At 36.6% G+C, this 12,437-nt stretch overlaps 1 protein-coding gene across 1 annotated transcript in view; it reads right to left on the reverse strand.

Moving 5' to 3' along the window:
- SDK1 (sidekick cell adhesion molecule 1) overlaps nt 1-12,437 on the reverse strand; it is a 1,179,904-nt gene that overhangs the window by 228,437 nt on the left and 939,030 nt on the right. The window contains 1 exon segment of the mRNA XM_044659951.1: nt 650-841. Coding sequence (XP_044515886.1) covers nt 650-841 — 192 coding nt within the window.

A 12,437-nucleotide genomic window follows, 5' to 3' on the forward strand; every position in this document is an offset into this window, starting at 1 on the left:
TACCCCCTCTAGAAAAACAAAAAACAAAAACATGCCCATTCATGACTTACAGCTATTCTGCTAGATAGAAGAGTTTCCTTTTACTAATGATGTTCATTTTTATGCCACAGTCCTTTCCACTGTATGCCTCTCTCATTCTTGAATCCTCACTTGTATCAAAATAAAACTACATAAAACCTATTGACCCAGAAACCATATTTTAAAGTGGATGCAACATTCCAGACCAGTAACTCCCTACATCTGTCCAGAAAAGTTTGTTTCATCATCTGTTCTTTTGTACCAAAATCAGTCATTACAACAGTTTGGCTTCTTTCCGGATTTATAACAACAAAAATCTCTTTATATATCTTATAACTATAAAATAAGGATTTCCTTTTTGTCTAATGGAAATAATATCCACTTCACTTTAACCATTTCTCCTCTATTGCTCTGCTCAAAAGATCAATATAAGCTAAAATGAATATACCTCTTAGAATCATTTTAGAGAGGCAAAGCTATCTATGAGGTATTTCCCTTTAAATATTTCTCCTCTGTTGCTCTACCCACCTCATAGAATTATTTTAGGGAAGCAAAGTTCTCTAAGAGGAATAAATTATTGTAATTGCACTACAATAAAAGCTGAAAGCTATCAAGGTGAAATTTCACTAACCTGGTGGAACTCCAGAAGAAATTGTGGATGATGTCACCAGTCCAATCCCTGTAGCTGTGACAGCTGCCACTTCAATGGTATAGGTGGTAAGAGATGACAGTCCTTTAATTTTATATTCATGGGTTGTATTATTTAGAGTAAGTGTAAGACGGGAGTCATTTCTACTATATACTTCCCAGGAAATTTGATAACCTAGAAAACAATGACAAAACAACTTGACAATCATAATCATTTTATGCTTATTTTTTGCTTCAAGTCCCTTAACTGATTTTTACAATATTTTAATGTTATTGTTTGATGAATAACTTGTGTATATGCACCTCCAGAAAAAGAAATGATAAACAGAAACATACAAGACATAGCTCCATATATACATTTTTTTTTGTCATGATGTCTTCTTTAGTACAGAGAGAGTAGGGAGGAAAAGAGATACCTGGGAACTTTAATGTAATTAATAAGTAAGCACATTTTTCTTAAAAGAAAGAAAAAATATTTTAATGAATCCAATACTCAATTGTTAAAAATCTACATTGAATAATTTGCAGTTGGCCCTGGCTTCCCTAACCCTTACAGTTGGCATACTGAATCATATATTTCCCCCTGCCTCAAAGGGTTACAATAATTTGTGATTTCTAAATTTATTTTTAAAAATTTGCTTTTTAAAGGTTTTTTTCTGTTTATTTTGATTAGTTTTGCTTCTGGCTTTGCATATTCTATGTTTTTGTTTTGTTTTGTTTTTTACCTTTCTCTTTTCTAGTGAAATTTTAATCTCCCATGTACCTTAGTCCATCAAACAGCCTGACACTCACAATTTACTTGACTCTAGATATTTTTGTGATTTGGGTACAGAGGGAAAAAGTCCTTTGTGGCTCTTAAATCAAAACTTTTTATAAGAAAGTTTAATATATCACCACACGCATGTGGAAGCTTAAAAAATATCACTTTATAACAGAAAACAATAATAAAAAGACGTAGTGTATACAAAGTTGAAGGAAAAAAAAACAAGAATATATGATTTCCTTACTTTTAGCCAATGATCTTGATGCTGAAAAATTATTAGGCATTTTAACCTCCTCAAGTAACTTTTCTTTGAGAAGGAAATAAAGAAAATGGTTTTGGACAATGCACATGCAAAAATTGAGAGCATACTATATTTTTAGACTAATTCTTAATAGTTTTAAAAAGAAAAAAATAGTTTAAATGTCAAGAACTTCTGTCAGAAAAAAAACTGTAGGAAGGACTACATCTGGCATCTGTTTCCTTCCTTTGCAATTCTCTCAGGAAGTCACCCTCAAAAATTGGTTCCCCATGAGAAAGGAGTGGAACGAAAGCAGTTAGGATTAGGGGCTATTTACTCTAAATGCCACAGCATACTTGCTACTGCTGTATAGCTGAATCATCATCTAGATTTTTTTTTTGTTATCTTGGCCTACTTATGCCTCCTGTTTCTGGCCCTTCGTTCATTCAACAAGCATTTATTAAGTACCTAATATGTATCAGGCACTGTCTGAGGAACTGGAGTCAGAAAGAAAAACAAAACAATTCCTCTTTTGGGGAGGATGTGGGGAATAACAATAAAACAGTCATTAACAATTTAAGTACCTACTATGTCACAGATACTCTGCTAGGTGCCAGAGATAAAAAAGCAAAAATGAAGTGCCATAAGGAGCCTTTCTTCTGTAGGGGGAACTAACACACACATATAATAACTATTTACAGAGTACATACAAAATTAATACAACATAAATTTATAGGAGTGAAGCAACACTAACAACTGGAGAAGGGTATGGGACCAGGAAAAGTTTGATGTAGAAGATAATGCTTGCCTAGAGTCTTAAAGGAAAGAAGAAATCCTTAAAGTTAAGGTTAGGGGGCATTAAAAAATGTTGTAAATCCCTACTGATTAGAGAAATGAAAAACAAAATAATTCTGAGATATAATTATCTCCCACCCATCAGATTGGCTAAAATGACAAATGTTGGAGAGGATGTGGAAAAATGGGCACACTAATACATTGTTGGTGGAGCTATAAATCGATCCAACCATTTTGGAGATCACTTTGGAATTATACCCCAAAAGTTATTAAACTGTGTATACTCTTGGACCCAGCAATATAGTTGCTGGTTTTATTTCCCAAGGAGATTAAGGAAAGAGGAAAAGAATCCATATGTTCCAAAATATTTATAGCAGTTCACTTTGTGGTGGCACTGAACTGCAAATTGAGGGAATGCCCATCAATTGGGGAATGGCTGAACAAATTGTGATATGTGATTGTGATTGAACACTACTGTGCCATAAGAAACAATGAGTAGGTTCATTTTTTAAAATGAACTTTGAAAGAACTACATGGGATAATGAATAGTGAAATGAGTAGAACTAAAAGAACATTATACACAGGTACAGATTTAAAACTTGAAGAATAACTCATGAATGTTATCTCCAGAGAATGAACTAAAAAATGGAAACATGAAAGACATGATTTATATATACATATCTGTCTCTTGGATAATGCTTTCTATAATGTAGAGAGGAAAAAAAGGGGCTGAGAGCCTTGAAAATAAATTCTATTAATTAAAATAAAAAGTCAGGCTAGACAGAATGCATTCCAAGCTTGAGAGAGAGTTAGTGCAAAGAGAAGGAGACAAGAGAGGGAATGTTTTGTTATGAGGAACATCAGAAAGGCCAGTATGACTGGACGACAGAATTCAGTAAAGGGGAGTACCATGTAATAGAGTTGGAAAAATGGGTCTAGACAAGGTTGAAAAGGGCTTTAAAAGAAAATAAGAGCAGCTTATTTTTGATCCTACAGAAAATAGGAGCCAGTGAAGATTTTTTTTGATAGAGGAGTAACATGGATAGATTCAAACTTTAGGAAAATCACTTTGGAAGTTGTGTGGAGAATAGATAGGAGAAGGAAGAAATGGCAGTTAGGAGGAGAAAGGAGTCAGGGAGTCCAACTTATAGGATATTGCAAAAATCAAATCATGAATTTCAGAATTAAGACAGTGCCTATTTGAGTAGAGAGAAAGGAGTAGGTAGAAAAGATGATGTATAGGTAAATTATATGTCGTGAGGAAGAATGAGGAATCGGGTATAATTCCAGGATTGTGACCTGGAAAAATGACAGTGCCCTTGACAGATAGAAATAGTTAAGTTTGAAATAGAACTGGATTTTGGGGTAAAGTGAGTTAAATTTTGGACATTTAGGTGCCTATAAAACACCCAGTTTGAAATATACAATAGACAATATCTGAAAGAACTTGGGAGAGGATTCCAGAACCTTATGCAGAGATCTAGAAATTATTTAAAGTTGATCACTGAACACATAAAAAGTGCTTAAATCACCAAGTGAGACTGCAGAGAAAAATAAAAGAGGGACAAAAATAGAGCCTTGAGGCACAACCAAAATTAAAGTATGTGATATGAATGATTAATCAGAAAAGCAGCTTGAGGCAGAGTGGTCAGAAAGGCAGAAGGAGAATCAAGAAAGAGTAATATCATGAAAATCCAGAATGGATTAGAAGTAAGTGTGGGGAAAGATAATAAAAGTAATGGGTATAGATAGTTTTGGAAAAGAGATATAGAATATTTGTTTAAAGATACAGTAGGATCTATTGAATTGTTTTTTTTTTCTTCTAGGTTAGGGGAGACTTGGGCACCTTGTACAGAAGGAACTGGGATATAGGAACACATTAAATATTAGACAATTATTATGGGGGCAATCTGGAGGAGAAAATAAAAGAAGAGATCAAGGGTATATAGCAAGAGGCTGATCTTGGTAAAAAGGATCACCACTTCTCAGAGACTAGCATAAAAGAAGAGAGAATAAAGGATGAAGAAGCAAGGAAGAGGGGGCAGCTGGGTGGCTTAGTGGATTGAGGGCCAGATCTAGAGATGGGAGGTCCTAGGTTCAAATTTGACCTCAAGACACTTCCTAGCTGTGTGACCCTGAGCAAGTCACTTAACCCCCATTGCCTAGCCCTTACCACTCTTCTGCCTTGGAGCCAATACACAGTATTGACTCCAAGATGGAAGGTAAGGGTTTAAAAAAAAAAGAAGAAGAAGAAGCAAGGAAGGAAAGGGATGAGAGGGAGAGAGAGAGAACACAGTTTGCAAAATAACAGAAAATGAATAATAAAAAAATGTACTGATATAATCTAAAAAAACTTATAATAAAAAAGTAAGCACATATTCCAAATTGTTTGCAAAAAAAGAAAAGAAAGAAGGAAAGAAGAGGGAGTTCGCGGTGAATGGTCTCCATTTTCTCAATAAAGTATAACGTCAGGTCTTCAGCTGAGAAGGTGGAGATGGCATGGGAGGCTTGAGGAGAGAAGAAAAGAGATAGGAAGGCCTTAGGAGGAAGTAGGATAGGAAATCAGTTAGAGAGGAGGAAAATAATTATTTTACTTCACCGTAGAATCCTGATGAGAGATTAGATAACATTAATTTGCATTGGATTTAATCAGCCTGTATGCTAGCTCCACCATGGTATGAATGTATACAAAGTAAATACACAGTAGTAGTAGGAGGGGAGAGAGGGCTTTAATATTTAGAGCAGTGGTATCAAACTCAAATAGAAAGAGCAAGGTTTTTGTTCAGTTATTCCAGTCATGTTTTACTCTTCCTGATCCTATCTGAGGTTTCTTGACAAAGATACTGGAGTGGTTTTCTATTTCCCTCTCTAGCTCATTAGACACATGAGGAAACTGAGGCCAACAGGGTTACATACATTTCCTAGGTCAAACAGCTTAGAGTCTCAGGGCAGTTTTGAACTCAGGAAGATGAGTCTTCTTGACTTTAGGCCTGGCACTCTATCTATTGCACCACCTAGCAGCACTAAAAGGCATGGCACTGAATCATAAATAAGGATCTTTGCTAACCACATATTTATTTAGAAGACTGTGTATTAATATTACCTATTTTAAATTTTATTTACGTTAAATATCTCCCTATTACATTTTAATCTGGTTCAGGGAGCACTGACAAATTTTGTGGTCCTCATGACATATCTGGATGCGGTGTTTTGATATCTTTGATTTACGAGATAAGGAAACTGCCTATAGGAATTGCCTTGTTAGCCAACCAGCCCTACCTCTGTGGTATTCGGTGTGTCAGCTTGCAATTTTGGCCTCCTGACCATGCTTATGCATGCTTTTAGTAGACTGACTGTTCCATTACTAATCTTTATACTTATTCAGGATTGCAGTATCCATTTTCTCCTCTACCTTGTGGCTACTGCCAATGTCTCTTACCCAAATCACCTAGATGACACCTGGAGTTGCTAACCACCTATAGCCCAACATAATATTCAAGGTCTATAAGCTAATAACATTATGCTTTATTCAGTTCTTTCATATTCAATCATTTAGTGACTTGGAATGATTTTTATGTTGTTGATGCTCAAGGTTAAGTCCAAGTCTTCTAAATAGCAATTGTGATACATATTTTATATGTGTATGGACAAGCTTGGAATAATCACCTATGCATTATCTGAATGAATTTTCTTAAGCGTTCAGAATTTAATCATAATATTGCCAAGCCTGTTTCAAAAACAAAGACCCAGTTTTACATAATGTTGGGCCTATGTGGTAGTTAACTTTAGCTGCTCAAAACTGTTCGCTATCAAAATGCACCAAAAAATGGTTGCCTCGGTTGACAACGCTGACCTAGAGCAAGAGCAGTATGGCGGCATTCAGTGCCTATTCCAGTTATGGCGATTTAGTATAGAATAGTTATGATCTATTGGCATAAAAACTGATCAAATGATATACTAAAAATGTTAAGGAAAACCATGGACATACCAATAAAACCTGATTTCATCAGAATAGGACAAATTTAAAAATTTAAGTTGAATGAGCTGGACCAAGAATACAAACGAAAAATTGCATCTAAAGTCCAGTAATACACAGATGGGCAGAACTTTGGGCCATGTGGTGAGGAAAGATGTCCTCTATTTTATAGGCAGCTTTTCCAGGGATGTGTCTGGTGGAGTCCAATCAGTCTGGACAGCAAATGTTTCATCTGGCTCTAATGTAAGCAAGAGGAGGGAAGGTGCCACAGACCCTTCCTTCTGCGTTGGCACTCTACCTTCTCCATAAATGGCTGCCTAACGGAGACTAACGACCAGAGGAGTTTCAGAAATAATTTTCTGTTGATCTGAAGTAAATTCTCTACAAGAGAGCAGTACATCCAATCACAAACTGTCTGTCTGTATCGTGGCCCTCATAAATCAGAGTTTACAGAGGGAGAGAGGGAGATACTGAAATTTACAATGAGAGCAGCGGGTAATTTACTAAGAAGGCTGGCTGTTTCCCCTGTTCTTTGTGCCTTTCTCTCATTCCGGATCCCAGAAAGAAAAAGAAGCCACAATGAATGAAATCTATGAACCAAAGCCAATAAAGTAGTAGCTTCTTACCAGGTATTTAGACCTTAAAGCAGCATTGTATAAAGCACTAAGCTATTCAGTCTATCAAACAATTCCAGCAGCTGCCTTTAATAGCAATGAGCAGCATTAATAGGAAGTCTCAAATGGATCATTGAGGGATATAAAAATTTCCTGGAATTGGAGCCTTGGGTTCTTGTTTCTCTCACTAACATAGCTTTTTATTTTTGGTTTCATCTCTTTAGGAAACACTTGAAACTCTGGCACAAAAGAGACCTGTGTGGTGGGGCTCTCATGCTCCAATGGAAGTCCAAGTCATTCTTAGAGATGCCAGACTGTTACCCACAGAGCAGCAGTCTACAATAGCCAATGTTTTATGGCTTGCTTTATTGGGGGCAGGCTACTAATTAGTACATTCCTTGGGGAGGTGCCTGAAGCATGGCTGAAAGGAGGCTAATGAAATAATCACAAGAGCTTACTTAGTCTTCCCATCTCCCATAGAGATAACAAAAGAACTATGGCCAGGAATACCTCAACTATTGCTGCACCACCTCTAAGGTGAAATTATTTAATGGTGACTTGAGATTTAGGGAACAGTCTGAAAGACAGAAAGGAGGTGGGAGAGGAGGGAAAAAACAATCAAGCCAAGAGCATTTCTACTTTAAGAGCTTGGAGCTTGAGGACAGAGACTACTTTTCAAGTTATTTTTTGGTTGTTGTTTGGTATGGTTTAGTTTTGTATCATGTCAATTAGACTATTAAACAGTAAGAATTTATTAAGTGCTTACTACAAATCAGGCATTGTACTAGGCCCTGGGCTAAGATGTGTGAAGTTAAACCAAAGCTAGTTTCCAAAACAACATAATGCTACCACACAGCAATAGCAATGCAATCAAGCCATCAGTGGAAGAATGCCACTATCTGTAATTCCAGCATTTCTTTCTATAACATAGAGGGCAAATGGCACCATCTAAAACAACAGATTTTTACTTCAAAGTAAAGGTATTTATTTTAAATAAAATCTTGTAATGAGTTCATTAAATTCTATTAGCTAGTTAAAAAAACACAACAGATGATCATAAATTGGAAGTATTGGCAACAGATGTTTAACAATAAAAGGTTTATTCAACTTAAATGATTGTGCCCATGGATTTTTCTTTTTACTCTAAATAGAAATAACACACTTGCCTTTTCTGAAAAAAGGAGTGTCTACATAGGTGAGGGATAAATGTGTATTTACTTTTTGATTCCTTTTTAAAAAATATTTGATAGTTCTTTAAAACTAAAACTATCTACTAGGCAGAAGAACTTAACTCGAAACTTAATGTTTTGTTTACATGTGAAACTTAAAAGCAGACTCTGCTGACATTATGAATCATATGTAGGTCTCATTCACACTGTCCTACCTCTAAAATCAATAGTAAGTATAGCTTTAATTCAGTTCAAAGAATTGCTCCCCAAGGTATTGACCCCAAACCCTTTTCCTTTTCAAGTTTCAGCTTCCTGTTGGGCTCCTAGGTTTTTGCTGGCATTCATTAGTTTTGTCCTCTTCCTCCTTCCTTTGTAGAAGAGTAGCTGTTCAGATAAACTTCACTCCATCCTCTGCTATTTACAGTGACTTTTCCTTTTATTACTCATTTCCAGGCAGAAAAAAGAATGCCCCATCTTATTGTTCAAAAAACCAGACAAAACAAACAGCAGCCTTATAGTCATTGAGTTTCAAATCTCCTTCCAAAGAATTTTAGCAGTCACAAGAGACCTTTGAACCCTATACTTCTCTTAGTTTTGGACAGTAGTTTTTCTCATCCCTGATTTTAGTTTAGTTATTTTTAAAAATATGTCTTAAATTAAAATTCAACAAACATTATTGAGTGCTTGCTATATGTAAGATGCTATGTGCAATTGGCCCTCTGCAAGTGACATAAAATTTAAAGAGACCTGTCCTCAGGGAGCTTACTACCTAGTGAGGAAAATTAATATTATATTGTATCATTTAATAACTAGTATTACTCTGCAATCCATCCTTTTCCTATTTGGTCAAACCCCATTTCTCAGTCCAGCTCAAAAGACAGTTTCTCCCAGTCTGAATTAAAGGGTGGTTGAATAATGTAATCATTCCAGGACCTCAGGGAATTTGCCAGTTAACCACTTTATTTTTTTTATTTTTTTAAAGTGAGACACTTAAACAATGAACCAGTTTAGGTTGGGCTGCTCCCCTAAACCCCACTTTTCCTTCCTTCTCCTCATCAAAGTTAGGGGTGATTGGTCTCCAAAGGGAAGGCTAAGGAGAAGGAGGGAGCAGAAATGCTGATTGGGGTGGTTCTGATTTTCTGGCCACGCTTACTGAGACAGCTGAAACTACTAAAGCAATTAGCATTCCTTAATTGTCAGAGAGGGGTGTGATCAGGCACACCTGAAGGCTAACCCATTTTCCTCTTAGACAGCTTATCCAGAGGGTTTTCAACTAATGGGGTCTCAATAAATATGGCCCATCAATATCATTGACTGGACAAAAGGGGAGACAGTCTAACCCACTTTATTAACAATTGTACACATCACTGTTAATAAACTGTTACCTTGCCAGTACAAAAAATTGTGACTGGGTGGAATTTTACTTGCCACACTGATAAGGAAGATTAGGCATAAACATAAATAACTATTATGCAAAATAGAATCTGTTAAGTACATCAGGGAGTTACAAAGTTGAAAAGGATTGAGATATCATTCCTGCCTTGGGATAAGAGAATTCCAGCCTGCTTTCAAGAGGTGACTTTTGAACTGAGAATTGAATGGTTTGGATTGGGAAATGGGTCAGAAGGAAAGGCAAACTAGGTGGAAGGAAGGGTATGAGGAAAATAATGAGTGTAGAAAAATGCAAATCATGTTTAAGGAACTGCTGGTAGTGCAGCATGGTTGTTTATGAAAAGAAATAATGTGAAGTATAATGGTTACAAAGGTTAAGTCCTAACTAGGTTATGGAGGACACTAAGTGCCAGGGAAAAGGGTTGGATTTTATTTGTTTTTTTTAGTTAAATTTTATTTTGCTTTTAAATGAAGATTTGTCTTTTTGCTGACTACTCTCCTCAAAACAGCATCTCCATCAAGAAAGCAAGAAAAACAAACCACCTGTTACAAAAAAGGCTTCATTTTGTATGCAAAAGGGAGACACTGTAGATTTTGGTAGAAGGGAAGGAATGACATGACAAGAAAGATGATATAGATATCTATGTTTAAAATGGATTAAAGTTTATTATCATAGTCCAAGCAAAGGGTAATGAGGACCTGACCTAAGGTGGTAGCAATGGAAATGGAAAGAATTAAAATGAGAGATTGTGGAAGTAGAATCAACAAGGATGTTGCAAAAGAATGGATGAGTCCAAGAAGACTCTGGGTGCTTGCTAAGATAGTAGTGATACCATCAGCAAAAATAGGGACATGAGGCAGCAGCTGGGTAGCTTAGTGGATTGAGAGCCAGGCCTAGAGATGGGAGGTCCTGGGTTCAAATCTGCCCTCAGACAATTCCTAGCTATGAGACCCTGGGCAAGTCACTTAACTCCTATTGCCTAGCCCTTAACCACTCTTCTGCCTTAGAACTAATACATACCTATGATTCTAAGGTGAAAGGTAAGGGTTTAAAAAAAAGTAGGGACATGAGGAGGAGAGTCCAGTTTAGGGAGATTAAAAAGAAATTTGTCTGAATATCTTGTTTCTCATTCAGAACTTAATTTTCTTTAGGAGGGAGATGACTCAAAAAAGAGAGGCTGATGACTTTGTGCATCTCTGCCTCACTTAAATCCAAATAACTAGCAAGTTAAAACATCACCCTGTCCCCCCAACAGCTTGATGACATTGGCTCTCTTCTAGTATGAAGGATAAACAATAATCTTTTGGGTATCCTGGCAACATTCATAGGTTCAGTTATCAGCTTTGTGATTAGAGATCATAATATTTTATTAGCCCTTCTTATCTATGCTTTATGATCCCTAACCATATGTTTTACTTTCACTGTGACCTCCACTCCCTCCCTCAATAGCTAGGCCATCTCCTCTATACTGGCTATACATTTCTCCCTTTCCCCTTCATAAACTGATCCAACTCTATACGCCTTTATAGTCAAATCCTCCAACCCCTTGTCCTGTCGCCAATTATGTTTTGCCAAAACCCAACCCCAGAGTATTCCTACCACCCACAGGCTGAATGGACCTAGAGGAAAGCACAAAACCATACTGACTGGGTTTGCTACAAATTAATATTATATAATCTCAAGGCAACCACTTCACTCTTTCTAAATACCTGACTCTCCACAGCAGTTATTCAAAACTTCTCATCTCTCCTCAAGGCTCCCATAACAACCCCTGACCAACTCTTTCTGCTGAACACTTTATTCCATACTTTTCTAAAAAAAAAGTTGAAGTCATTTACCAGCAGCTCCCTTTTCTCCCCTTCTCATCTCACATCACTCAGATATCCTTCTTCACCATCTCCTTCACTCTAATCTCAAATGAAACACTGTCCTTCTCCTTGCCAACGCCAACCCCTTAACATATACCCTTGATCTCACCCCCTCCTATGTTTTCTGGTAGATTGTCCCTGCTATTATTATCTCCTCCCTCTTTCCATCTCTCCTTATTTACTGGCTCTTCCTTGTTGCCTGAAAAGGAAACCATTCCTTCTCCAACCTTAAAAAAATCCTAGCTATCATTCTGCCAAGTCTTGTCTAAAGTCCTTGAGAGAGCTATCTACACAAAGTGCCTACACTTCCTATATGCTTTCTCTGTTCTTAAACCTTTCTAATCTATGTCCCAACAATATTATTGAACTGCAATTTATCTCTCAAAAATTACCTCTGATCTTTTAATTGCCAAATCCAATGTCCTTTTCTAAGTCCTTAGTCTTCCTTAAGCTCTCTGTAACATTTGTCAATATTGATCATTCTTTCCTCCTAGATATTCTCTACTCAAAAGGTTTTTGTGATATTGATCTTACTTGCTTTACCTCCTACCTTTATAACTTCTCTAGTATCCTTTACTGATTTTTCATTCAAGTCATGCTCACTAACTATAGTCATCCCTAAAGCTCTTTCTTGATCCCTCTCCTCCCTCTACACCATCTTTCTTATCACCATCCATACATCTAACATTAGTCTTTTTCCTGAGTCTAGGTTCCACATCATTAACTGTCATTTGGACTTCTAAAACTGTATGTCCTTGTAAGCATCTCAAATTTGATAGATGTGTAAATGGAATTCATTATCTCCTTCCTTCATAACCCTCCAATTCCCTCTACCTTCTCTACTGCTTTCAAGGATACTACTACACTTTGATTCATAACTTCATAATCCTCAACTCCATATACAATAGTTTGTCATTTTACTTTCACATTGTCGTGGAAATTTACCTACTGCCTA

Source organism: Gracilinanus agilis, chromosome 1 (genome assembly GCF_016433145.1).
Source record: "Gracilinanus agilis isolate LMUSP501 chromosome 1, AgileGrace, whole genome shotgun sequence".
In the NCBI taxonomy this organism is placed as follows: domain Eukaryota; kingdom Metazoa; phylum Chordata; class Mammalia; order Didelphimorphia; family Didelphidae; genus Gracilinanus; species Gracilinanus agilis.